This window comes from Oreochromis niloticus, linkage group LG6, assembly GCF_001858045.2.
Source record: "Oreochromis niloticus isolate F11D_XX linkage group LG6, O_niloticus_UMD_NMBU, whole genome shotgun sequence".
Taxonomy (NCBI): Eukaryota; Metazoa; Chordata; class Actinopteri; order Cichliformes; family Cichlidae; genus Oreochromis; species Oreochromis niloticus.
The window spans coordinates 258862-281996 of NC_031971.2; the positions used below are offsets into that span (position 1 = coordinate 258862).

A 23135-nucleotide genomic window follows, 5' to 3' on the forward strand; every position below is an offset into this window, starting at 1 on the left:
CACCAGGGGTTTCACAGTGACAGTGTTTTATTTACAGTGACAGTGTTTTATTCACAGTGACAGAGAGAGAAAACACCGATCGGGGAAAACCTGGCAGGACACTCAACCGGTCTATGGGAGGAGGAGAACAGAACTGAATTAGAGACTGAACACAAAAGGCGAGGATGAAAAGTTAGGAGGAGAGTTGGAGATACTCGGCACAAACTGAGTTACAGACTCGGGAGGAGGTTTAACGGGACCGTAGGCTAAGGCAGGTGGAATGTGCGGGCTGCTGGCAGTGCAACCCATCTCCTCAATGGCAAAAAACTGTCTTGTGACTTTTTATTATTATTATTATCATTGTTATTATTATTATTAACATTATTGTTTTGTTTACTCTTATTGTTGCCTTGCTGCTAAACAAATTTTCCCTTTTGGGGAATAAGAAATTAAGAATTTGAATTTAATTGAATTGGTAGGCGAGGTGATTCCCAGTTCAGACCGAGGAAGCTGTCTTCAGAGGCACAGACAGGCGGTCAGGGAGCGAGGCAGGCTGGTGGAAGGAAAACAAGCGAGGAAACAAATCTTAAAACACCCAGCAGGTCGTAGATTCCAATCTAGAGATCAAACTCGCACGTTACTACTTGTGGAAGAGGCAATACTCTCACACCAGATGTCAGCCACGCAGCTCCTCAAGAAAGCTCCAGCCTGATTCACCACAGGTGTGCTGGGGATCCTGCGAATCACTGCCCCGCCTACCCTGCGCCGAAAAAGGAAAAAGAAAACAAAAACACACCACACACACACACACCAGGGGCCCGTTCTTCGTACCTCGCTAAGTAAGTTAGCCGGATTTGAATGTTGACGATTTTGCGTGATCTTGGATCGTTCGGTTCTCCGAAGCTCATCTGGGACTTGCTGTCATAGCAACAGATCCGTAAGCGTAAACCTGCTCGGGAGCAGGTTTACTTTATGTAAACAGGATTAGATCGCGGCCACTCAGGTATGTCCGCTGCAGTTATATGAAAGCAAGAGCGATATTTCGCCACTGTTTTACCATAAATAAATATTATCAATGTAACTAAAGATAATGCAGCATTTGATTCTTTTATTGATTTCATACAGATACATACAGGTCATTTCCGAAAAAAAGGGAAATGTACTATTAATCATTCTATTACATGTAGTAGATCATGTCAGATGTAATTCATATTTTAGAGTAGTAATAGTAAATTACTACGTGCAATCAAGATGAGAGACCACGACTATAAAAGCGAAGGTGGATTTGGGAAGTCTGTCGCAGCCATGTCCTGTCCGTTTGTACGCGAGCAAGGAAGGTGCAAGATTGATAAGGAGAGTTTACTGAATTTAGCGTATATTGCGGGATAGACAGGATCCTTTAGCTCAGCGCGACGGTGTGCTCATAGAGCGATATCGATTCTCCCGTCAGGGTATTATTTACTCTCTCTCTCTCTCTCTCTCTCTCTCTCTCTATATATACATATATATATATACTTACTGTACTGTATATACTTACTCCCGACTTACTGTGCATGCTTCAGTCACCCCTTGCATGGGAACAGGTAAAAGTGATGGAGTGTTATGTCAAACTACACACAAAAAAACCCACAATGTCAATAAATGTCACAGTACAAAAAGGGGTGTGACGAGGGGGTGCAGGACCACCACCTGTCTTTATTTGCTCTGCCCTTTTCTTGGTTGCTGTTATAAACAAACAAACAGATTATTCCAGGGTCTCTTGTCATAGACTAAAAGCAATATAAGTGATAAATATTACCATTCTGTGGAATATTCTTATATTTCACTTTTACTTTTTCCCATGTTCTAGTGGGTCCTGTTGTGGCTCTAATGTGAAAGAGGATATGATGTAATATAATATAATGTGGTATAATATAATATCACATGATATAATGTAATATCATGGATCACTTACGAGTTTGATTTGTCAGCAACTTTCTGCCAGCCCTCTCTCCTTGCTTTTGCAGCCTTTGCAGTGTTCCCCTGCGTTTTAATTAAACTCTGAAACTCCTGATATCCCTCAATCAAGAGTTCTTGGTCTGCTGCCGTGAAATACTGTGCGCGCTCCTTCGACATCTTCGCCGACCAATCACAGGGTTGCCGATCAATGTTTCTACTATCGATGCGTAGCCCCTTTTAAGCCACCCAGTGATCTCAGATTACTTCATCCAGCTATACTAATCGTCAACAACAGGTGTGTTCGGAGAACCGGATTAGCGAGCTCAAAGTTAGCGCGATGATTTGATCTTGGATGTGTCATTTGATCTTGGATGTAGTAAGCGAGGTACGAAGAACGGGCCCCAGCTCCTAATAGAATGTGGTAGAGACGTGTGTGTGACTTGCATGCTGGAGTGTGGAATGTGCAGAATGATATTTAATTGTTTCTGTGTTTGAAGGTTGATGAGATCTACTCAGTTCCTGACGTTGGGACTGTGGTTGGAGGAACTCTGTACAGGTGAGATAGCACTGTCTGCTTTAATATGTTATCAATATTATTTTAAATTTTATTCTTGAAACTGTGGAAACCCCAAATATTCACAGAGACATACATAACACATGACTTTTATAAGAATAGAATCTTTGGTAATATATTGCAGCTTTTCATTTTACGGGTCCTTGATTGGACACAGACCAGGTCTCTGTAATCATGGGAAGCGCCGTGCATTACACTAAGAACACTGCCTTTTTTTGTTTCAGTGGAGTGTGTAGGGAGGGCGAGAGGCTGGTGGTGGGTCCAACTGATGAGGGCTGTTTTCTGCGTCTGAAGGTGGGCAGTATTCAGAGGAACCGCTCTGCCTGCAGAGTGCTGAGGGCTGGACAGGCTGCAACGCTGGCTTTGGGAAACTTTGAGCGTTCACTACTGCGCAAGGTCAGAGGTCACCTAAAGACATGAAAGGATGTAGGAGATAATTTAAAGGGGAATCCACTTTTTTTTTTAATGTAACTTGCACAAATTTATACATCTCCGTGTGTATATTGCATATTTTCATTGCTCCCTTTTGTTTATACTGGAAGTTACTTTCCAGTTCCTCTGAGAATTTGAAAAACACAGAGGGAAAGATCGCAGTCGACCTTCATGGTCTCGTTTTTTAAAATTTATTAATGGTGTTTAATTTCTCTCCAAAACACAGACCTGTCTCATGTCTGTCTTCATGCACCTCTGGACTGCTGTCAGTACAGCTGCTGTCATCAGAATCCTATGGGCTCAAACTGTGTTCATAAATATTTTGTACTTGTAAATCAGACTGCGTAGTTGTGAGACTCTGTGCTCAAGTTGCCTCGCTTGTGTGTGAGTTTCAACTTAAAAGTATTTTTTACACACACTCAAATTCTCATCTATGGATGCACAAACACAACATTTTCAGATATTTTGGGTTACAAGGTTACAAAACACAAAATATTTATGACCACAATTTGAGCCCTCAGATTACTTCCTGGTAATCCAAACAGAAATTCACATATTTGGTGAAACTGCAGACACCGCAAGTGGTGAGAACACAAGTTCAGAGAGATGATGTAGTTTTGTATTGTATTTTGGGGGGTTTTTTCAGACAAAATTAGTCAATATAATTAAAAGAAAAACAACAAAGACAAAACTCACAAAAACTATTGAATTTCTTGACTCATTCAAATGGCACATAAATTTGTGCATATAGTTCCTGAGTAAGGCATGAAAAGGTGGGATGTTGCTCATGAAAATCGTTGACTCGCACATGTCCAACTTGGAAGTCTAAGGAAAATTCTAAATGCGTCCTAAAAGGCCACTTGCAGTTTTTTGGCTATGGTTTGTCTTTGGTTATTCGTTATTATAATTACACCATAAATGGGCCTTTTTTCTTTCTTTTTTTTTTAAGTACAATAGGATTAAAAAAAAGTGCCAGATTTATGTGCCAACATATTAGCTTGCATGCATACCTTTACAGCACTGTCTTTTCACATCATCATCATCATCATCATTACAGAGATCACTTCTTAAGATATGACCCAGGTTTTTACTTTGTTTCCAAGTACTTTGTACTTGGTTGCTAAATAAAAAGATGGAAAATTTAGCTTGTCACCCTCCTTAGTTGTAACAATCTCAATAACATGCTTTTTAGGGTTAAAAGCAATATCATACTGAGCACCATAACTAGCACAAACAAAGTAACTACTGCAAACCAGGACTGTAGGGAGACAAAATGACCAAATCATCACCCACCATACACCGAGTCTTCATTTAACAGAAAGATCATCAAGATTCAAACTGAATAGAAGGGGAGACAATATTGGACTTAACTTGCATAGTTAGGGCCCGAGCACCGAGAGTGCGAAGGCCCTATTGTATCTGCTCTGTTTATTATTAGTATTATTAGGGCCCTCGCACAAAAGTGCGAAGGCCCTATTGTATCTGCTCTGTTTCTTATTATTATTATTATTATTATTATTATTATTAGGGCCCGAGCACAAAAGTGCGAAGGCCCTATTGTATCTGCTCTATTTCTTCTTCTTCTTATTATTATTATTATTATTATTATTATTATTATTATTATTATTATTATTTCGGCAAATGAATCGGCTTTTTGAGGGCCTAAACATGCTCAAAAACTCATGAAATTTTGCACACGCGTCAGGTCTGGTGAAAATTTACGTATTTTAATGTCCGTAGACATGTCCAGGGAAAATTGGCTCAGTAGCGCCACCTAGAAAAATGAGAAACGCGAGCCCCCGAGATGGGTATGACCTACATGTATAAAACTCGGAACACATATCTAACGTTCGGAGACGCACAAAAAAGTCTATTATGGCCATGTCCTAAACCCAACAGGAAGTCCGCCATTTGGAAGTGAAGGTGACATTTTGGCTCTAATTTTGCCATTTCCATGCCTCGAACTTTTTCGAACTCCTCATTGGAATTTCATCGTACAAGCTTCATATTTGGTCAGTGTCAACTACACACCTGGGCCATGTTAAATTGCGGAGCTTTTGAGTTTTCGGGATACGGTGAGGCCGTGGCGGCACGGCGAATTTCGATGACTCGCCATGAAAATCTTATTGCCTCTCGTTCTGTCATACATTGTCCGACCTTGACCAAAGTGGACACATATGATAAGGCTCCACCTCTGAACATATTTCAACTGCCATATTTGACATCAGGGACAGCGCCACCTAGTGGGAACAGGAAATGTCATGTTTTACACTTTGGGGTACAGTATTGTAATGGGTGACATCTGCAGCCTCAAATTTCTCCAGGAAAGCCTTAAGGAGTTGGTCTTGGGTTACAGAGAAAACTGTGAGTTTTCGCTGAAGGGTGTGACCCCAGCAGCATGGCGAACATTGAGGTCTCGCCATGAAGAAACAAATTAGTGTAACTCAATGAAATCCAATCTGATCAGTACCAGATTTTACAGGGATGATGTCAGACCCGCCCTGAACAGATTGATATGCCCATTGTCAGGAATACGTAGAGCGCCACCTAGTGGCACCAGGAAATGTCATGTCTTTCATTTTGTTGTACTGATTTTCACAGGTTCATCGTGGCCACCTCAAAAGCGGTGAATATCACCATCAGTCCCTCTTGATGCTTCAGTGAGAAAATTGTGACTATAAACTGAACGGCGCACCCTGGTGGCAACGCAGTTCACCATGAAAGATGAAGTGGCTTTTGAGGGGCTTGAAAAGTTTAAAAAGTCTTGAAATTTGGCGCACACCTCTAATGTGATGAGGGATTTCTTTTTATATGTTCATTTTCCTTGAACAGCGCAAAATGGCTCCACAGCGCCCCCTACAAAATTTCAAAACAACAGCCCCTGCTCTGTGTTTTATGTATGAGTTTGAAACCTGGCAAGCTTATTGGAGATATCAAGATGTACAAAAAAGTCTCTTGGAGCAATATCCCAAATCCAACAGGAAGTCAGTCATTTTAAAATTAATGTGTAAATTTGTTGACATTTTCCCCTCTTTTCAGGCCTCATACTTTGACGAACTCCTCCAAGGGATTTCATTAGATTTACGCGATCTCCTGTGTGTGTAATCTAAAGACCTTTGTGATGTTAAATTGCGAAGCTTTTTACGTTCAATGAAACGGGGTGGTCATGGCGGCACGTGGAGTTTCAATCACTCGCCAAAAAGCAGTAACCTGCTGTCGCTCAAAAACACAATGTCCAATCTCTCCCAAAGGTCGCAGGCGTGATGAGACTCGAGCTCGGAAATGTTTGTTATGCCATTTGTCAGTAATGGTTAGAGCGCCACCTACTGGGACGACTATAATAATGGTTGAATGAGATGAAATTTTAGCTGGTGGTTAAATGCATGAATTCCATCAATGTGACATCAGATCGGAAGCGCTGGTTTTAGGTGTTGGGCTTGGCTCGACGCGCCGGGGGTGCGAGGGCCCTCATATCGCTGCTTGCAGCTTTAATTATTATTATTATTATTATTATTATTTCGGCAAATGAATCGGCCTTTTGAGGGCCTAAACATGCTCGAAAACTCATGAAATTTTGCAGACTCGTCAGGTCTGGTGAAAATTTACGTATTTTAATGTCCGTAGACATGTCCAGGGAAAATTGGCTCAGTAGCGCCACCTAGAAAAATGAGAAACGCGAGCCCCCGAGATGGGTATGACCTACATGTATAAAACTCGGAACACATATCTAACGTTCGGAGACGCACATAAAAGTCTATTATGGCCATGTCCTAAACCCAACAGGAAGTCCGCCATTTGGAAGTGAAGGTGACATTTTGGCTCTAATTTTGCCATTTCCATGCCTCGAACTTTTGCGAACTCCTCATTGGAATTTCATCGTACAAGCTTCATATTTGGTCAGTCTCAACTACACACCTGGGCCATGTTAAATTGCGGAGCTTTTGAGTTTTCGGGTTACGGTGAGGCCGTGGCGCCACGGCGAATTTCGATGACTCGCCATGAAAATCTTATTGCCTCTCGTTCTGTCATACATTGTCCGACCTTGACCAAAGTGGACACATATGATAAGGCTCCACCCCTGAACATATTTCAACTGCCATATTTGACATCAGGGACAGCGCCACCTAGTGGGAACAGGAAATGTCATGTTTTACACTTTGGGGTACAGTATTGTAATGGGTGACATCTGCAGCCTCAAATTTCTCCAGGTAAGCCTTAAGGAGTTGGTCTTGGGTTACAGAGAAAACTGTGAGTTTTCGCTGAAGGGTGTGACCCCAGCAGCATGGCGAACATTGAGGTCTCGCCATGAAGAAACAAATTAGTGTAACTCAATGAAATCCAATCTGATCAGTACCAGATTTTACAGGGATGATGTCAGACCCGCCCTGAACAGATTGATATGCCCATTGTCAGGAATACGTAGAGCGCCACCTAGTGGCAACAGGAAATGTCATGTCTTTCATTTTGTTGTACTGATTTTCACAGGTTCATCGTGGCCACCTCAAAAGCGGTGAATATTAACATCAGACCCTCGTGATGCTTCAGTGAGAAAATTGTGACTTTAAACTGAACGGCGCACCCTGGTGGCATCGCGGTTCACCATGACAAATGAAGTGGCTTTTGAGGGGCTTGGAAAGTTTGAAAAGTCTTGAAAATTGGCGCACACCTCTAATGTGATGAGGGATTTCTTTTTATATGTTCATTTTCCTTGAACAGCGCAAAATGGCTCCACAGCGCCCCCTACAAAATTTCAAAACAACAGCCCCTGCTCTGTGTTTTATGTATGAGTTTGAAACCTGGCAAGCTTATTGGAGATATCAAGATGTACAAAAAAGTCTCTTGGAGCAATATCCCAAATCCAACAGGAAGTCAGCCATTTTAAAATCAATGTGTAAATTTGGCGACATTTTCCCCTCTTTTCAGGCCTCATACTTTGACGAACTCCTCCAAGGGATTTCATTAGATTTACGCGATCTCCTGTGTGTGGAATCTAAAGACATTGGTGATGTTAAATTGCGAAGCTTTTTACGTTCAGGGAAACGGGGTGGTCATGGCGGCACGTGGAGTTTCAATCACTCGCCAAAAAGCAGTAACCTGCTGTCGCTCAAAAACACAATGTCCAATCTCTCCCAAAGGTCGCAGGCGTGATGAGACTCGAGCTCGGAAATGTTTGTTATGCCATTTGTCAGTAATGGTTAGAGCGCCACCTAGTGGGACGACTATAATAATGGTTGAATGAGATGAAATTTTAGCTGGTGGTTAAATGCATGAATTCCATCAATGTGACATGAGATCGGAAGCGCTGGTTTTAGGTGTTGGGCTTGGCTCGACGCGCCGGGGGTGCGAGGGCCCTCATATCGCTGCTTGCAGCTTTAATTAGGGCCCGAGCACAAAAGTGCGAAGGCCCTATTGTATCTGCTCTGTTTCTTATTATTATTATTATTATTATTATTATTAGGGCCGAGCACTGAGAGTGCGAAGGCCCTATTGTATCTGCTCCGTTTCTTATTATTATTATTATTATTATTAGGCCGAGCACAAAAGTGCGAAGGCCCTATTGTATCTGCTCTGTTTCTTATTATTATTATTATTATTAGTATTATTATTATTATTATTATTATTATTATTATTATTATTATTATTTCGGCAAATGAATCGGCCTTTTGAGGGCCTAAACATGCTCAAAAACTCATGAAATTTTGCACACGCGTCAGGTCTGGTGAAAATTTACGTATTTTAATGTCCGTAGGCATGTCCAGGGAAAATTGGCTCAGTAGCGCCACCTAGAAAAATGAGAAACGCGAGCCCCCGAGATGGGTATGACCTACATGTATAAAACTCGGAACACATATCTAACGTTTGGAGACGCACAAAAAAGTCTACTATGGCCATGTCCTAAACCCAACAGGAAGTCCGCCATTTGGAAGTGAAGGTGACATTTTGGCTCTAATTTTGCCATTTCCATGCCTCGAACTTTTTCGAACTCCTCATTGGAATTTCATTGTACAAGCTTCATATTTGGTCAGTGTCAACTACACACCTGGGCCATGTTAAATTGCGGAGCTTTTGAGTTTTCGGGATACGGTGAGGCCGTGGCGCCACGGCGAATTTCGATGACTCGCCATGAAAATCTTATTGCCTCTCGTTCTGTCATACATTGTCCGACCTTGACCAAAGTGGACACATATGATAAGGCTCCACCCCTGAACATATTTCAACTGCCATATTTGACATCAGGGACAGCGCCACCTAGTGGGAACAGGAAATGTCATGTTTTACACTTTGGGGTACAGTATTGTAATGGGTGACATCTGCAGCCTCAAATTTCTCCAGGAAAGCCTTAAGGAGTTGGTCTTGGGTTACAGAGAAAACTGTGAGTTTTCGCTGAAGGGTGTGACCCCAGCAGCATGGCGAACATTGAGGTCTCGCCATGAAGAAACAAATTAGTGTAACTCAATGAAATCCAATCTGATCAGTACCAGATTTTACAGGGATGATGTCAGACCCGCCCTGAACAGATTGATATGCCCATTGTCAGGAATACGTAGAGCGCCACCTAGTGGCACCAGGAAATGTCATGTCTTTCATTTTGTTGTACTGATTTTCACAGGTTCATCGTGGCCACCTCAAAAGCGGTGAATATCACCATCAGTCCCTCTTGATGCTTCAGTGAGAAAATTGTGACTATAAACTGAACGGCGCACCCTGGTGGCAACGCAGTTCACCATGAAAGATGAAGTGGCTTTTGAGGGGCTTGAAAAGTTTAAAAAGTCTTGAAATTTGGCGCACACCTCTAATGTGATGAGGGATTTCTTTTTATATGTTCATTTTCCTTGAACAGCGCAAAATGGCTCCACAGCGCCCCCTACAAAATTTCAAAACAACAGCCCCTGCTCTGTGTTTTATGTATGAGTTTGAAACCTGGCAAGCTTATTGGAGATATCAAGATGTACAAAAAAGTCTCTTGGAGCAATATCCCAAATCCAACAGGAAGTCAGCCATTTTAAAATTAATGTGTAAATTTGGTGACATTTTCCCCTCTTTTCAGGCCTCATACTTTGACGAACTCCTCCAAGGGATTTCATTAGATTTACGCGATCTCCTGTGTGTGGAATCTAAAGACCTTTGTGATGTTAAATTGCGAAGCTTTTTACGTTCAGGGAAACGGGGTGGTCATGGCGGCACGTGGAGTTTCAATCCTCGCCAAAAAGCAGTAATCTGCTGTCGCTCAAAACACAATGTCCAATCTCTCCCAAAGGTCGCAGGCGTGATGAGACTCGAGCTCGGAAATGTTTGTTATCCATTTGTCAGTAATGGTTAGAGCGCCACCTAGTGGGACGACTATAATAATGATTGAATGAGATGAATCGTTAGCTGGTGGTTTAGCATGAATTCCATCAATGTGACATCAGATCGGACGTGCTGGTTGTAGGTGTTGGGTGTGGCCCGACGTGCCGGGGTGCGAGGGCCCTCATAACGCTGCTTGCAGCTTTAATTAGGGCCCGAGCACCGAGAGTGCGAAGGCCCTATTGTATCTGCTCCGTTTCTTATTATTATTATTATTATTATTATTATTATTATTATTATTATTATTATTCAGGCAAAACAAGGGCCTTTTTGAGGGCCTAAACATGCTCAAAAACTCTTGAAATTTTGCACACATGCCAGGTCTGGTGAAAAATTTTGTATTTTAATGGTTTTAAATATGAGCACTGGGAAATGGCTCTAGAGCGCCACCTATGCCTTGTTAAATGCAGCCCTACGAACACATCGTTTGAGCTACATGTATGAAATCTGGCACACATGTGTATCATGCCAAGACGAACAAAAAAGTCAGTGGGACCATTGTCCCAAACCCAACAGGAAGTCCGCCATTTTGGATTGAAGGTCACATTTTGGCTCTAATTTTGCCATTTCCATGCCTCGAACTTTTTCGAACTCCTCATTGGGATTTGGTCGTATAAGCTTCATCTTTGGTCAGTTTCAACTACACACCTGGGCCATGTTAAATTGCGGAGCTTTTGAGTTTTCGCGATACTATGAGGCCGTGGCGCCACGGCGAATTTCGATGACTCGCCATGAAAATGTTATTGTCTCTCATTCCCTCATACATGTTCCGACCTGGACCAAAGAGCACACATATGATAAGGCTCCACCCCTGAACATATTTCAACTGCCATATTTGACACCAGGGACAGTGCCACCTAGTGGCAACAGGAAATGTCATGTTTTACACTTTGGTGTACAGTATTGTGATGGGTGACATCTGCAGCCTCAAATTTCTCCAGGAAAGCCTTAAGGAGTTGGTCTTGGGTTACAGTGAAAACTGTGAGTTTTCGCAAAGGGTGTGACCCCAGCAGCATGGCGAACATTGATGTCTCGCCATGAAGAAACAAATGAGTGTAACTCAATGAAATCCAGTCTGATCAGAACCAGACTTTACAGGCATGATGTCAGACCCGCCCTGAACAGATTGATGTGCCCATTGTCAGGAATACGACGAGCGCCACCTAGTGGCAGCAGGAAATGTCATGTCTTTCATTTTGTTGTACTGATTTTCACAGGTTCATCGTGGCCACCTGAAAAGCGGTGAATATCACCATCAGTCCCTCATGATGCTTCAGTAAGAAAATTGTGACTTTAAACTCAACGGCGCACCCTGGTGGTAACGCTGTTCACCATGACCATTGAAGTGGCTTTTGAGGGGCTTGGAAAGTTTAAAATGTCTTGAAATTTGGCGCATACCTCCAATGTGATGAAGGTTTTCTTGTTATGTGATCACTTTCCTTGAATAGCGCAAAATGGCTCCACAGCGCCCCCTACAAAATTTCAAAACATCAGCCCCTGCTCTGTGTTTTATTTATAAGTCTGAAACCTGGTAAGCTGATGGAGGATATCAAGATGTACAAAAAAGTCTCTTGGAGCAATATCCCAAATCCAACAGGAAGTCAACCATTTTGAAATTAAGGTGTAATTTTAGCCACTTTTTCGCCTCTTTTCAGGCCTCATACTTTGACGAACTCCTCCAAGGGATTTCATCAGATTAACCCGATCTCCTGTGTGTGGAATCTAAAGACCTTTGTGATGTTAAATTGCGAAGCTTTTTACGTTCAGGGAAACGGGGTGGCCATGGCGGCACGTGGAGTTTCAATCACTCGCCTAAAAGCAGTAATCTGCTGTCACTCAAAAACACAATGTCCAATCTCTCCCAAAGTTCGCAGGCGTGATGAGACTCAAGGTCGGAAATGTTTGTTATCCCATTTGTCAGTAATGGTTAGAGCGCCACCTAGTGGGACGACTATAATAATGATTGAATGAGATGAATCGTTAGCTGGTGGTTCTAGGCATGAATTCCATCAATGTGACATCAAATCGGACGTGCTGGTTGTAGGTGTTGGGCGTGGCCCGACGTGCCGGGGTGCGAGGGCCCTCATAACGCTGCTTGCAGCTTTAATTATTATTATTATTATTAGGACCCGAGCACCGAGAGTGCGAAGGCCCTATTGTATCTGCTCTGTTTCTTATTATTATTATTATTATTATTAGGGCCCGAGCACCGAGAGTGCGAAGGCCCTATTGTATCTGCTCCGTTTCTTCTTCTTATTATTATTATTATTCAGGCAAAACAAGGGCCTTTTTGAGGGCTTTAACATGCTCGAAAACTCAGGAAATTTTGCACACATGCCAGGTCTGGTGAAAAATTTCGTATTTTAATGGTTTTACATATGAGCACTGGGAAATGGCTCTAGAGCGCCACCTATGCGCTGTTAAATGCAGCCTTATGGCCACATCGTTTAGGCTACATCTATGAAATCTGGCACACATGTGTATCATGCCGAGAAAAACAAAAAAGTCTGTGGCCACATATGACGCAAACCCAACAGGAAGTCCGCAATTTAGAAGTGAAGGTGACATTTTGGCTCTAATTTTGCCATTTCCATGCCTCGAACTTTTGCGAACTCCTCATTGGAATTTCATCGTACAAGCTTCATATTTGGTCAGTGTCAACTACACACCTGGGCCATGTTAAATTGCGGAGCTTTTGAGTTTTCGGGATACGGTGAGGCCGTGGCGCCACGGCGAATTTCGATGACTCGCCATGAAAATCTTATTGCCTCTCATTCTGTCATACATTGTCCGACCTTGACCAAAGTGGACACATATGATAAGGCTCCACCCCTGAACATATTTCAACTGCCATATTTGACATCAGGTACAGCGCCACCTAGTGGGAACAGGAAATGTCATGTTTTCCACTTTGGGGTACAGTATTGTAATGGGTGACATCTGCAGCCTCAAATTTCTCCAGGAAAGCCTTAAGGAGTTGGTCTTGGGTAACAGAGAAAACTGTGAGTTTTCGCTGAAGGGTGTGACCCCAGCAGCATGGCGAACATTGAGGTCTCGCCATGAAGAAACAAATTAGTGTAACTCAATGAAATCCAATCTGATCAGTACCAGATTTTACAGGGATGATGTCAGACCCGCCCTGAATAGATTGATATGCCCATTGTCAGGAATACGTAGAGCGCCACCTAGTGGCACCAGGAAATGTCATGTCTTTCATTTTGTTGTACTGATTTTCACAGGTTCATCGTGGCCACCTCAAAAGCGGTGAGTATCACCATCAGTCCTTCATGATGCTTCTGTGCGAAAATTGTGACTTTAAACTGAACGGCGCACCCTGGTGGCAACGCGGTTCACCATGAAAGACGAAGTGGCTTTTGAGGGGCTTGGAAATTTTAAAAAGTCTTGGAATTTGGCCCAAACCTCCAATGTGATGAGGGCTTTGTTGTTATGTGATCATTTTCCTTGAATAGTGCAAAATGGCTCCACAGCGCCCCCTACAAAATTTCAAAACATCAGCCCCTGCTCTGTGTTTTATTTATAAGTCTGAAACCTGGTAAGCTTATGGAGGATATCAAGATGTACAAAAAAGTCTCTTGGAGCAATATCCCAAATCCAACAGGAAGTCAGCCATTTTAAAATTAAGGTGTAATTTTAGCCACTTTTTGCCTCTTTTCAGGCCTCATACTTTGACGAACTCCTCTAAGGGATTTCATCAGATTAACCCGATCTCCTGTGTGTGGAATCTAAAGACCTTTGTGATGTTAAATTGCGAAGCTTTTTACGTTCAGGGAAACGGGGTGGCCATGGCGGCACGTGGAGTTTCAATCCCTCGCCAAAAAGCAGTAATCTGCTGTCACTCAAAAACACAATGTCCAATCTCTCCCAAAGTTCGCAAGCGTGATGAGACTCAAGGTCGGAAATGTTTGCTATCCCATTTGTCAGTAATGGTTAGAGCGCCACCTAGTGGGACGACTATAATAATGATTGAATGAGATGAATCGTTAGCTGGTGGTTCTAGGCATGAATTCCATCAATGTGACATCAGATCGGACGTGCTGGTTGTAGGTGTTGGGCGTGGCCCGACGTGCCGGGGTGCGAGGGCCCTCATAACGCTGCTTGCAGCTTTAATTATTATTATTATTATTATTCAGGCAAAAGAAGGGCCTTTTTGAGGGCTTTAACATGCTCAAAAACTCTTGGAATTTTGCACACATGCCAGGTCTGGTGAAAAATTTTGTATTTTAATGGTTTTACATATGAGCACTGGGAAATGGCTCTGTAGCGCCACCTATGCATTGTTAAATGCAGCCCTACGAACACATCGTTTAGCTACATGTATGAAATTTGGCACACATGTGTATCATGCCAAGACGAACAAAAAAGTCAGTGGGACCATTGACGCAAACCCAACAGGAAGTCCGCCATTTGGAAGTGAAGGTGACATTTTGGCTCTAATTTTGCCATTTCCATGCCTCGAACTTTTGCGAACTCCTCATTGGAATTTCATCGTACAAGCTTCATATTTGGTCAGTGTCAACTACACACCTGGGCCATGTTAAATTGCGGAGCTTTTGAGTTTTCGGGATACGGTGAGGCCGTGGCGCCACGGCGAATTTCGATGACTCGCCATGAAAATCTTATTGCCTCTCGTTCTGTCATACATTGTCCGACCTTGACCAAAGTGGACACATATGATAAGGCTCCACCCCTGAACATATTTCAACTGCCATATTTGACATCAGGGACAGCGCCACCTAGTGGGAACAGGAAATGTCATGTTTTACACTTTGGGGTACAGTATTGTAATGGGTGACATCTGCAGCCTCAAATTTCTCCAGGAAAGCCTTAAGGAGTTGGTCTTGGGTTACAGAGAAAACTGTGAGTTTTCGCTGAAGGGTGTGACCCCAGCAGCATGGCGAACATTGAGGTCTCGCCATGAACAAACAAATTAGTGTAACTCAATGAAATCCAATCTGATCAGTACCAGATTTTACAGGGATGATGTCAGACCCGCCCTGAACAGATTGATATGCCCATTGTCAGGAATACGTAGAGCGCCACCTAGTGGCACCAGGAAATGTCATGTCTTTCATTTTGTTGTACTGATTTTCACAGGTTCATCGTGGCCACCTCAAAAGCGGTGAATATCACCATCAGTCCCTCTTGATGCTTCAGTGAGAAAATTGTGACTATAAACTGAACGGCGCACCCTGGTGGCAACGCAGTTCACCATGAAAGATGAAGTGGCTTTTGAGGGGCTTGAAAAGTTTAAAAAGTCTTGAAATTTGGCGCACACCTCTAATGTGATGAGGGATTTCTTTTATATGTTCATTTTCCTTGAACAGCGCAAAATGGCTCCACAGCGCCCCTACAAAATTTCAAAACAACAGCCCCTGCTCTGTGTTTTATGTATGAGTTTGAAACCTGGCAAGCTTATTGGAGATATCAAGATGTACAAAAAAGTCTCTTGGAGCAATATCCCAAATCCAACAGGAAGTCAGCCATTTTAAAATTAATGTGTAAATTTGGTGACATTTTCCCCTCTTTTCAGGCCTCATACTTTGACGAACTCCTCCAAGGGATTTCATTCGATTTACGCGATCTCCTGTGTGTGGAATCTAAAGACCTTTGTGATGTTAAATTGCGAAGCTTTTTACGTTCAGGGAAACGGGGTGGTCATGGCGGCACGTGGAGTTTCAATCCCTCGCCAAAAGCAGTAATCTGCTGTCGCTCAAAAACACAATGTCCAATCTCTCCCAAAGGTCGCAGGCGTGATGAGACTCGAGCTCGGAAATGTTTGTTATCCCATTTGTCAGTAATGGTTAGAGCGCCACCTAGTGGGACGACTATAATAATGATTGAATGAGATGAATCGTTAGCTGGTGGTTCTAGGCATGAATTCCATCAATGTGACATCAGATCGGACGTGCTGGTTGTAGGTGTTGGGTGTGGCCGACGTGCCGGGGTGCGAGGGCCCTCATAACGCTGCTTGCAGCTTTAATTATTATTATTATTATTATTCAGGCAAAAGAAGGGCCTTTTTGAGGGCTTTAACATGCTCAAAAACTCTTGGAATTTTGCACACATGCCAGGTCTGGTGAAAAATTTGTATTTTAATGGTTTTACATATGAGCACTGGGAAATGGCTCTGTAGCGCCACCTATGCATTGTTAAATGCAGCCCTACGAACACATCGTTTTAGCTACATGTATGAAATTTGGCACACATGTGTATCATGCCAAGACGAACAAAAAGTCAGTGGGACCATTGACGCAAACCCAACAGGAAGTCCGCCATTTGGAAGTGAAGGTGACATTTTGGCTCTAATTTTGCCATTTCCATGCCTCGAACTTTTGCGAACTCCTCATTGGAATTTCATCGTACAAGCTTCATATTTGGTCAGTGTCAACTACACACCTGGGCCATGTTAAATTGCGGAGCTTTTGAGTTTTCGGGATACGGTGAGGCCGTGGCGCCACGGCGAATTTCGATGACTCGCCATGAAAATCTTATTGCCTCTCGTTCTGTCATACATTGTCCGACCTTGACCAAAGTGGACACATATGATAAGGCTCCACCCCTGAACATATTTCAACTGCCATATTTGACATCAGGGACAGCGCCACCTAGTGGGAACAGGAAATGTCATGTTTTACACTTTGGGGTACAGTATTGTAATGGGTGACATCTGCAGCCTCAAATTTCTCCAGGAAAGCCTTAAGGAGTTGGTCTTGGGTTACAGAGAAAACTGTGAGTTTTCGCTGAAGGGTGTGACCCCAGCAGCATGGCGAACATTGAGGTCTCGCCATGAAGAAACAAATTAGTGTAACTCAATGAAATCCAATCTGATCAGTACCAGATTTTACAGGGATGATGTCAGACCCGCCTGAACAGATTGATATGCCCATTGTCAGGAATACGTAGAGCGCCACCTAGTGGCACCAGGAAATGTCATGTCTTTCATTTTGTTGTACTGATTTTCACAGGTTCATCGTGGCCACCTCAAAAGCGGTGAATATCACCATCAGTCCCTCTTGATGCTTCAGTGAGAAAATTGTGACTATAAACTGAACGGCGCACCCTGGTGGCAACGCAGTTCACCATGAAAGATGAAGTGGCTTTTGAGGGGCTTGAAAAGTTTAAAAAGTCTTGAAATTTGGCGCACACCTCTAATGTGATGAGGGATTTCTTTTTATATGTTCATTTTCCTTGAACAGCGCAAAATGGCTCCACAGCGCCCCCTACAAAATTTCAAAACAACAGCCCCTGCTCTGTGTTTTATGTATGAGTTTGAAACCTGGCAAGCTTATTGGAGATATCAAGATGTACAAAAAATCTCTTGGAGCAATATCCCAAATCCAACAGGAAGTCAGCCATTTTAAAATTAATGTGTAAATTTGGCGACATTTTCCCCTCTTTTCAGGCCTCATACTTTGACGAACTCCTCCAAGGGATTTCATTCGATTTACGCGATCTCCTGTGTGTGGAATCTAAAGACCTTTGTGATGTTAAATTGCGAAGCTTTTTACGTTCAGGGAAACGGGGTGGTCATGGCGGCACGTGGAGTTTCAATCACTCGCCAAAAGCAGTAACCGCTGTCGCTCAAAACACAATGTCCAATCTCTCCCAAAGGTCGCAGGCGTGATGAGACTCGAGCTCGGAAATGTTTGTTATGCCATTTGTCAGTAATGGTTAGAGCGCCACTAGTGGGACGACTATAATAATGGTTGAATGAGATGAAATGTTAGCTGGTGGTTTAGCATGAATTCCATCAATGTGACATCAGATCGGAAGCGCTGGTTTTAGGTGTTGGGCTTGGCTCGACGCGCCGGGGGTGCGAGGGCCCTCATATCGCTGCTTGCAGCTTTAATTATTATTAGGGCCGAGCACAAAAGTGCGAAGGCCTATTGTATCTGCTCTGTTTCTTATTATTATTATTATTATTATTATTATTATTATTATTTTATTATTATTATTATTATTATTTCGGCAAATGAATCGGCCTTTTGAGGGCCTAAACATGCTCGAAACTCATGAAATTTTGCAGACGCGTCAGGTCTGGTGAAAATTTACGTATTTTAATGTCCGTAGACATGTCCAGGGAAAATTGGCTCAGTAGCGCCACCTAGAAAAATGAGAAACGCGAGCCCCGAGATGGGTATGACCTACATGTATAAAACTCGGAACACATATCTAACGTTCGGAGACGCACATAAAAGTCTATTATGGCCATGTCCTAAACCCAACAGGAAGTCCGCCATTTGGAAGTGAAGGTGACATTTTGGCTCTAATTTTGCCATTTCCATGCCTCGAACTTTTGCGAACTCCTCATTGGAATTTCATCGTACAAGCTTCATATTTGGTCAGTGTCAACTACACACCTGGGCCATGTTAAATTGCGGAGCTTTTGAGTTTTCGGGTTACTGTGAGGCCGTGGCGCCACGGCGAATTTCGATGACTCGCCATGAAAATCTTATTGCCTCTCGTTCTGTCATACATTGTCCGACCTTGACCAAAGTGGACACATATGATAAGGCTCCACCCCTGAACATATTTCAACTGCCATATTTGACACCAGGGACAGCGCCACCTAGTGGGAACAGGAAATGTCATGTTTTACACTTTGGGGTACAGTATTGTAATGGGTGACATCTGCAGCCTCAAATTTCTCCAGGAAAGCCTTAAGGAGTTGGTCTTGGGTTACAGAGAAAACTGTGAGTTTTCGCTGAAGGGTGTGACCCCAGCAGCATGGCGAACATTGAGGTCTCGCCATAAGAAACAAATTAGTGTAACTCAATGAAATCCAATCTGATCAGTACCAGATTTTACAGGGATGATGTCAGACCCGCCCTGAACAGATTGATATGCCCATTGTCAGGAATACGTAGAGCGCCACCTAGTGGCACCAGGAAATGTCATGTCTTTCATTTTGTTGTACTGATTTTCACAGGTTCATCGTGGCCACCTCAAAAGCGGTGAATATCACCATCAGTCCCTCTTGATGCTTCAGTGAGAAAATTGTGACTATAAACTGAACGGCGCACCCTGGTGGCAGCGCAGTTCACCATGAAAGATGAAGTGGCTTTTGAGGGGCTTGAAAAGTTTAAAAAGTCTTGAAATTTGGCGCACACCTCTAATGTGATGAGGGATTTCTTTTATATGTTCATTTTCCTTGAACAGCGCAAAATGGCTCCACAGCGCCCCCTACAAAATTTCAAAACAACAGCCCCTGCTCTGTGTTTTATGTATGAGTTTGAAACCTGGCAAGCTTATTGGAGATATCAAGATGTACAAAAAGTCTCTTGGAGCAATATCCCAAATCCAACAGGAAGTCAGCCATTTTAAAATTAATGTGTAAATTTGGCGACATTTTCCCCTCTTTTCAGGCCTCATACTTTGACGAACTCCTCCAAGGGATTTCATTAGATTTACGCGATCTCCTGTGTGTGGAATCTAAAGACCTTTGTGATGTTAAATTGCGAAGCTTTTTACGTTCAGGGAAACGGGGTGGTCATGGCGGCACGTGGAGTTTCAATCACTCGCCAAAAGCAGTAACCTGCTGTCGCTCAAAACACAATGTCCAATCTCTCCCAAAGGTCGCAGGCGTGATGAGACTCGAGCTCGGAAATGTTTGTTATGCCATTTGTCAGTAATGGTTAGAGCGCCACCTAGTGGGACGACTATAATAATGGTTGAATGAGATGAATTTTAGCTGGTGGTTAAATGCATGAATTCCATCAATGTGACATCAGATCGGAAGCGCTGGTTTTAGGGTTGGGCTTGGCTCGACGCGCCGGGGGTGCGAGGGCCCTCATATCGCTGCTTGCAGCTTTAATTAGGGCCCGAGCACAAAAGTGCGAAGGCCCTATTGTATCTGCTCTGTTTCTTATTATTATTATTATTATTATTATTATTATTATTATTATTATTATTATTATTATTATTATTATTATTTCGGCAATGAATCGGCCTTTTGAGGGCCTAAACATGCTCGAAAACTCATGAAATTTTGCAGACGCGTCAGGTCTGGTGAAAATTTACGTATTTTAATGTCGTAGACATGTCCAGGGAAAATTGGCTCAGTAGCGCCACCTAGAAAAATGAGAAACGCGAGCCCCCGAGATGGGTATGACCTACATGTATAAAACTCGGAACACATATCTACCGTTCGGAGACGCACAAAAAGTCTATTATGGCCATGTCCTAAACCCAACAGGAAGTCCGCCATTTGGAAGTGAAGGTGACATTTTGGCTCTAATTTTGCCATTTCCATGCCTCGAACTTTTGCGAACTCCTCATTGGAATTTCATCGTACAAGCTTCATATTTGGTCAGTGTCAACTACACACCTGGGCCATGTTAAATTGCGGAGCTTTTGAGTTTTCGGGTTACTGTGAGGCCGTGGCGCCACGGCGAATTTCGATGACTCGCCATGAAATCTTATTGCCTCTCGTTCTGTCATACATTGTCCGACCTTGACCAAAGTGGACACATATGATAAGGCTCCACCCTGAACATATTTCAACTGCCATATTTGACATCAGGGACAGCGCCACCTAGTGGGAACAGGAAATGTCATGTTTTACACTTTGGGGTACAGTATTGTAATGGGTGACATCTGCAGCCTCAAATTTCTCCAGGAAAGCCTTAAGGAGTTGGTCTTGGGTTACAGAGAAAACTGTGAGTTTTCGCTGAAGGGTGTGACCCCAGCAGCATGGCGAACATTGAGGTCTCGCCATGAAGAAACAAATTAGTGTAACTCAATGAAATCCAATCTGATCAGTACCAGATTTTACAGGGATGATGTCAGACCCGCCCTGAACAGATTGATATGCCATTGTCAGGAATACGTAGAGCGCACCTAGTGGCACCAGGAATGTCATGTCTTTCATTTTGTTGTACTGATTTTCACAGGTTCATCGTGGCCACCTCAAAGCGGTGAATATCACCATCAGTCCTCTTGATGCTTCAGTGAGAAATTGTGACTTTAAACTGAACGGCGCACCTGGTGGCAACGCAGTTCACCATGAAAGATGAAGTGGCTTTTGAGGGGCTTGAAAAGTTTAAAAGTCTTGAAATTTGGCGCACACCTCTAATGTGATGAGGGATTTCTTTTTATATGTTCCTTTTCCTTGAACAGCGCAAAATGGCTCCACAGCGCCCCCTACAAAATTTCAAAACAACAGCCCTGCTCTGTGTTTTATGTATGAGTTTGAAACCTGGCAAGCTTATTGGAGATATCAAGATGTACAAAAAGTCTCTTGGAGCAATATCCCAAATCCAACAGGAAGTCAGCCATTTTAAAATTAATGTGTAAATTTGGCGACATTTTCCCTCTTTTCAGGCCTCATACTTTGACGAACTCCTCCAAGGGATTTCATTAGATTTACGCGATCTCCTGTGTGTGGAATCTAAAGACCTTTGTGATGTTAAATGCGAAGCTTTTTACGTTCAGGAAACGGGGGTGGTCATGGCGGCAGTGGAGTTTCATCACTCGCCAAAAGCAGTAACCTGCTGTCGTCAAAACACATGTCCATCTCTCCCAAAGGTCGCAGGCGTGATGAGACTCGAGCTCGGAATGTTTGTTATTGCCATTTGTCAGTAATGGTTAGAGCGCCACTAGTGGGACGACTATAATATGGTTGAATGAGATGAATTTTAGCTGGTGGTTAAATGCATGTTCATCAATGTGACATCAGATCGGAAGCGCTGGTTTTAGGTGTTGGGCTTGGCTCGAGCGCCGGGGTGCGAGGCCCTCATATCGCTGCTTGCAGCTTTAATTTATTTATTATTATATATTATTTCGGCAAATGAACGGCCTTTTGAGGGCTTAACATGCTCGAAAACTCATGAATTTTGCACACCGCAGGTCTGGTGAAATTTAGTATTTTATGTCGTAGACTGGGAAATGGTCGTAGCGCACCTAGAAAATGGAGAACGCCGACCGGATGGGTATGCTACATGTATATCGGAACATTTACGTTCGAGACGCACATAAAGTCTATATGGCCATGTCCTAACCCAACAGGAAGTCCGCCATTTGAATGAAGGTGAATTTTGGCTCTATTTTGCATTTCCTGCCTCGAACTTTTTCGAACTCCTCATTGGATTTCATCGTACAAGTTCATTTGGTCCGTGTCAATACAACCTGGCGTTAAATTGCGAGCTTTTGAGTTTTCGGGATACGGTGAGGCCGTGGCGCCACGGCGAATTTCGATGACTCGCCATGAAAATCTTATTGCCTCTCGTTCTGTCATACATTGTCCGACCTTGACCAAAGTGGACACATATGATAAGGCTCCACCCTGAACATATTTCACTGCCATATTTGACATCAGGACAGCGCACCTAGTGGGAACAGGAAATGTCATGTTTTACACTTTGGGGTACAGTATTGTAATGGGTGACATCTGCAGCCTCAATTTCTCCAGGAAAGCCTTAAGGATTGGTCTTGGGTTACAGAGAAAACTGTGAGTTTTCGCTGAAGGGTGTGACCCCAGCAGCATGGCGAACATTGAGGTCTCGCCATGAAGAAACAAATTAGTAACTCAATGAAATCCAATCTGATCATACCAGATTTTACAGGGATGATGTCAGACCCGCCCTGAACAGATTGATATGCCATTGTCAGGAATACGTAGAGCGCCACTAGTGGCACCAGGAAATGTCATGTCTTTCATTTTGTTGTACTGATTTTCACAGGTTCATCGTGGCCACCTCAAAAGCGGTGAATATCACCATCAGTCCCTCATGATGCTTCAGTGAGAAAATTGTGACTTAAACTGAACGGCGCACCCTGGTGGCAACGCGGTTCACCATGAAAGATGAAGTGGCTTTTGAGGGGCTTGAAAGTTTAAAAAGTCTTG

General features: G+C 43.2%; 2 protein-coding genes across 2 annotated transcripts in view; both read left to right on the forward strand.

Annotated features, from left to right (window-relative positions):
- Positions 1-23135, forward strand: part of LOC100711262 (malate dehydrogenase, cytoplasmic) — an 868968-nt gene that overhangs the window by 58115 nt on the left and 787718 nt on the right. The gene's annotated exons all lie outside the window — the stretch shown is intronic.
- Positions 1-23135, forward strand: part of LOC100698010 (GTP-binding protein 2) — a 197783-nt gene that overhangs the window by 20137 nt on the left and 154511 nt on the right. Inside the window, exons 9-10 of the mRNA XM_025908330.1 lie at positions 2415-2473; positions 2716-2887. Coding sequence (XP_025764115.1) covers positions 2415-2473; positions 2716-2887 — 231 coding nt within the window. The remainder of the gene's footprint in view (positions 1-2414; positions 2474-2715; positions 2888-23135) is intronic.